The sequence below is a fragment of the Limulus polyphemus genome, unplaced genomic scaffold (assembly GCF_000517525.1).
Source record: "Limulus polyphemus unplaced genomic scaffold, Limulus_polyphemus-2.1.2 Scaffold250, whole genome shotgun sequence".
NCBI lineage: Eukaryota > Metazoa > Arthropoda > Merostomata > Xiphosura > Limulidae > Limulus > Limulus polyphemus.
In genome coordinates this window covers 531,121-536,769 of record NW_013665860.1, presented here as the reverse complement: position 1 = coordinate 536,769, position 5,649 = coordinate 531,121, and the positions used below count along the sequence as shown (strand labels likewise).

Below are 5,649 nucleotides of genomic sequence, written 5' to 3'. Positions count from 1 at the left end.
GGGGGCGTTATAATGTGACGGTCAATCCCACTATTCGTTGGTAAAAGAGTAGCCCAAGAATTGGTGGTAGTTGGTAATGATTAGCTGCCTTCCCTACAGTCTTACATTGCTAAATTAGGGACGGCTAGCGCAGATAGCCCTCGTGTAGCTTTGTATTTTTGCGGGAATACCTGACACAATCTAAACGTTGCATCTCCGTCACTGTGCGGTTCTTAATTCGGCAGCATTGTTCTTTTAGATAGAAAAGCTAACGGATATTTTTTTTTTTGTTTATATTGTTCTTTAGTGAAAAGCGTCCAGAATTGTGTTAACAAAATCGTGGCCCGGCATGGCCAGGTGGATAAGGCGCTCGACTCGCAATCTGAGGGTCGCGGGTTCGAATCCCTGTCACACCTAACATGCTTGCCCTTTCAGCCGTGGGGGCGTTATAATGTGACGGTCAATCCCACTATTCGTTGGTAAAAGAGTAGCCCAAGAGTTGGCGGTGGGTGGTGATGACTAGCTGCCTTCCCTCTAGTCTTACACTGCTAAGTTAGGGACGGCTAGCGCAGATAGCCCTCGTGTAGCTTTGCGCGAAATTCAAAAACAAACAAACAAAATCGTTTACTTGTGTTTCAGAAACGTTAGCCTTTAAGTACTGCTGTATTGGCTACAACTCCATTAGTAGATATGGAATATTGAGACACGGACTGGACATGGATTCCAACAAGTTCAGAAATAAATAATAACAAACTTGTTAACATATATTCACCGCATACTGCTCACATGAAATGACTATTCTAATGAGTTACATTTTTGGGGGAAATTCACTAATATTTTATAAATCAGTTTCTGTTCTAAGATTGCTGAGTATCAACAATACTCTACTTATTTAGAAAAGTATATATTTTATTTCTAATTTGTGAAAACATTTTTGTATTTTAAGAACATAAAAAACGTTGATTTAATTCTTTTTCGTTCTTTTTTTTTCCTTTTTGTGAACTCAACACATTTTGTAATTCTAAAGTCAAACAAAAAGTACGGAGGCTAAAACTACTAATAGAAATACTCATGATTTTCAACTTACCTTTCACGAATCCGTTTTCATAACCATGGTAGTCTACTTCAAGTCTTCCTTTCTTCATTAAATTGCTAGGTGAGGTGGACATACTGACCATTGAAGCCCTCTTAGGTGGTCTTCCTGGCCTGCAACTGGACAGTTAGAAAACCCGTTACGTCGAACAACACAGGGGATTGTCCACCCCTGAGGGGGGACGCAAGTCAATGATTATCATCTTGTAATAATAATACCCATAAGAACACGTGGGAGTTAGTAGTACACTCCACATTACTTAACAGTTGACTGTTTAGTAACTAACAATTACCAGCTATCATAAACCATGGTAACCAACAATTACCTGGTTTAAGCACTATTATTGACGAACACCCATCAATTTCAAACTTTACTGGAAAAAAAGTCCAGAAATTGTTTAAATTATTCTGTTCAAAAACAATAAACTGGTTTATAGAACAAATATTCTGTATTGAAGAACACTTACTATCTACTTAAAAACGCTTTAAGAGCACGTTTTCTTGCTCATACTCAATCATATAATTCGTTGATCGATTGATCGAAGTTTTTATCTGCAATAAAACAAGTGTATCGTACAAAACAAAAAGGCCCGGACCATATACTTCAACTTCAATAAGTGTTAAGACTACTTAGAATTCGAGTACAGTCTGTCTTTTTCGGTGTGGCATAGCCTAATGGCTAGGGGTACTCGATTCACAATCTGTGGTTTACGGGTTCGAATCTCTTTACTTGAACACTCAACGTTTCGGTTTGTATTTTAGCGGGAAGCTCCTGAAGAAACTGTAAAGCGAAACGTTGAGTGTCCAATTGAAGAAAAATAGCAGTTTTGGCGCTATAAGGTTGTTTATTGCTAGTATTAAGATGTTTTTATACATCAATACGAAATACATAAGTTAAATGATGTTTTTAACTAACAGTTACATGTTTCGAACAATAAACAAAGTCTAACAGTATAGCCACTAAGTTGGCAATACTGACGTCTTTAAATGGGAAAAAAATGCTTATAAAAAGTAGCTCAATAAATAAATGAATATGTAAAACAAGATTAACAGAACAAACTTAATTTTATGTATTCCAGATTCTCCATAAATTTTGGATATGTTTTAGTATTAAGATATCTGTGCTTAGGAGACTTTACTCTCCCAAAGGGAACCTTCAATACGGTAATAAATATTATATATATATATTCAAAGTCTATGTGTTCAAAGTGTATGTACATATAATATAACAAAAACTCTGCTTGGTAAACTGTGCGAAATCTAAAGTGTAAAATATTTCCTAGACGATCTTGTTTCACAATTTAAAAAAAAAAGGCTTAAAAACAAAATAACGCCTAGTGCTTTGTAGGGTAACTCTAAAAATCTCAGGTTAGCATGTGCAGAGCCGAAATAAAGTACCACACCTGCTTTAATATCATAAAGATGTTATTAAGTACAAGAATAACAGTTTTAACGGTAATTGTACATCAGGGTTTCCCAAACTTTTGATTATCACCACCTCCCTTTGTTCCAGTCTTTACCCCCCCCCCCACCTCCCTTCTCCTCATCGTCTACCTAGGATATATTTCTAACACCAGATTCTAAAATATTACAAACGTATTAAATTAACAAACATGGTTTGACTGTCCATGTGATTTAGAAGGACTTTTATTCATTCTACGAAAGGACAATTATTAATATTTTATATTATCATGATCCCCCCCCCCTGGATTATTTCTGCAGCAATTTGAGGGTCGCGATTAACAGCTTGGGAAACACGTCTCTCGAACAAGACATGGGCCCGGCGTGGCCTGGTGGTTGGCGTGCTGGGACTGTGAATCCCAAGAGTCATGGTTTGTTGCGTGTCATTGTCACAAAAACACACTGCGCACTTTTGAGGTGTGGGGACACTATAGGAGTGATGGTAAAATCTTGCTATTTGGTGAGAGAAAAGTAGCCTAAGCTATTGACTAGCTGTTTTCCCTCTCACTTATCAGTTCAAAATTAAGGGCAGCTTTACGCAAACAGCTGTTGCGTAGCTTTGCGTTAATTTCTAAATACATTAATAACAATACAAACGAGATTAATGATCAGGTGATTCACGCTGGTGTGCTTAATCTTATGCCTATAATACATTATTTTCTACTGGGAACATACACGTATAATGACTCTTTGGACCATAAGCTACTCATAGAAAAAATTTTAAAATTGAAAATTCATCATGGCTATGAAGCATAGCTGGATAGCCTTCAGAATTTAATGTTCAATATAACAACTTCTGGTAAACATTGTACCAGTAAATCCAATAATCCATCGTGTGTTTAAATATTGGTTGAAGATGAACAGCCTAGCATAAGAAAAATCCATATAGCTGAGAATAAAAAGCAGAATTAAATTTGAACCCTTTCTTCCTATATATAAAATTGGACTCCAAAACGTTAACATAGAACAGCTTTGACACAGATGAAATAAACTCTCATCGTGATGGCAGAAAGACGTCTGCCTACACGTAGTGAAGGAATATACTCAGGAACAACACAGCAGTAGTTATAATTCCATTACGAGGTGTTCACTGTCTCTAAAATGGCCTAGTAGGATCGTGCTTGATAAAGTTCCCTCATTATCAATTCATCTATGTGCCAGTGGACAATATCAAAGCGTATTTCAGGCGTCTATGAGGTATAGATGTGAATAGTTTGGACTTTATGGGGACAGTTCTCTTCCCACTTCTCACCGAAGTATCTAGACAAACAAACAAAAGAAAGAAGTAAATTTACCATTCAATTTTATCTCAAAATAAAAGGTAGAGTAAGAGAAAGCCCACCAATAAAACAACACTTTTCTCTGTAAGTGCTGGAAATTGTCGTTCTTAATATTTTGTTTTTTGCTCATTAAGGAAGAACAAAGGTATAACATTTATAATCACGTAAACTGCAAATTTTTGTTCCCCCCCCCACCATATTCCTCTTAATGGATTTAAAATCAAAGGCGTGATCTATCTTTTATCTCTCACAAGTCACTGCCCAAGAGGCCTTTCATTCAATACCAGAACTCGTCAATTGGGCTGAACGATGAAAAGCTGAAATTTCTCTGAAAGTCTATAAAATTTAAATCGATTGGTTTCTAATGCTTCGTCAGCTTTCGGCGTTTAAACAGTATTAATTACAATGTCTAAACATGCAAATGACAGTGGGTTTAGCTTCTTTACGAATGATTAACCAGTCGCACACAAAACTAAGTATATATACACACATGTGTAGGTACATATATATATTTGTGTGTGTTGTACGTGTTTGTTCTTCCTTTACAGTTTAGTAGTAATTTCTTCATGACTCAACTGAGTAGTTCAGTTCTTTTCAACTTTGTGGTATTTTCTAATCAATGGACCAATGGTTGTTAAGTTTTCTGTTTATTATACACAGACTCACAAAGGCTGAGGAATAAGATCACTAGAGGTAACATTATTGTTTTGCTTGATTTTGTGGCAATACTTTCAGGAAAATCTTAAAGCAACTGCCTTTTTTTAACCAATTAAAATTTTGTTCAAAATGTTACGGATCTATATACTATTCAGCAATAAGGGAGCAATCAATTCTGGCTTTAAAAGAAGAAGGATGAGCCGTAAAGTTCGTTCACTGGTGGCACTGTTTAGAGTGATGACGTCACTATTAGCTGTAACGTAATCGTGAGTAATGTAGCGGCAAACAAAAGATTGATTCGATACAAAAAGGAGTAGATATTCTTTTACACGTGTACCCATAGTGGACAAATCGCTGACCTGGTAAGCCTCCTGACAGCAGGAACAAGTAAGCTTGTGAACAAGGGCGAGATGAACATATTGATCATTGAAGACCTCTTAGGTGGTCTCACTAATCGTCCAAGTAAATTATGATTAACCATCTGTAATAGCTATTGACACAAAAGGGACTAGGGTAATAATATTCTTAGTGTCACACAGTAACTAATGTACAACGACAGAGGATTCAACCAATATAGAGCCTCAGTTAAACGACTTATGGCTGAAACTGAAAGAAAAAAAACGGTAAACCAACAACGTGTTATTCTAATAAGGAGCATATCTAGTTATGTCATTAACTGTACGTACATTCAACCCGTTGTTCGTGTTTTTATGCGGATGAAATAACTACTTTGCATTGAATGATGTAATGATATTCTACAACAAACAAACTTGGAGTTAAAATGAAAAAAAAATGCAAAACCAACACGATATTTTATAAATACAAATAAAAATATTTACAATATATCAAAATGGAAATATGAGAACTATGCAGCCTACAGGGGCCTAAAGGACGATGTTGTTTGGTAATAGAGATCCTGGTAATATAACAGAATCATCACAGAGGGCGTTACTTGACATTACTACATCCAATAAAATGAAGAAAACCGTAGAGCTACATAAAAACTGAAATTTTCTTTTTCTTACGTATATAAATGCATGTGTGTGTGTGTGAAAATGACAAATAAATTATTTACACCAGTACGTAAAAATACGTTCTTATTCCCTTCCACCTAAAAGCACAGTGAAATAAACCAAATAGTTAATAGAAATACGTGCAGTACAGTACGTGGGAGGCAAGG

General features: G+C 36.0%; 1 protein-coding gene across 2 annotated transcripts in view; it reads right to left on the bottom strand.

Moving 5' to 3' along the window:
- LOC106478797 (dachshund homolog 1-like) overlaps positions 1-5,649 on the bottom strand; it is a 118,531-nt gene that overhangs the window by 51,089 nt on the left and 61,793 nt on the right. Inside the window, exon 2 of one of the 2 annotated variants that reach the window (XM_022382456.1) lies at positions 1,067-1,191. In XM_022382456.1, the coding sequence (XP_022238164.1) occupies positions 1,067-1,191 (125 nt within the window). The remainder of the gene's footprint in view (positions 1-1,066; positions 1,192-5,649) is intronic. The other variant, XM_022382457.1, reaches the window with a different exon arrangement.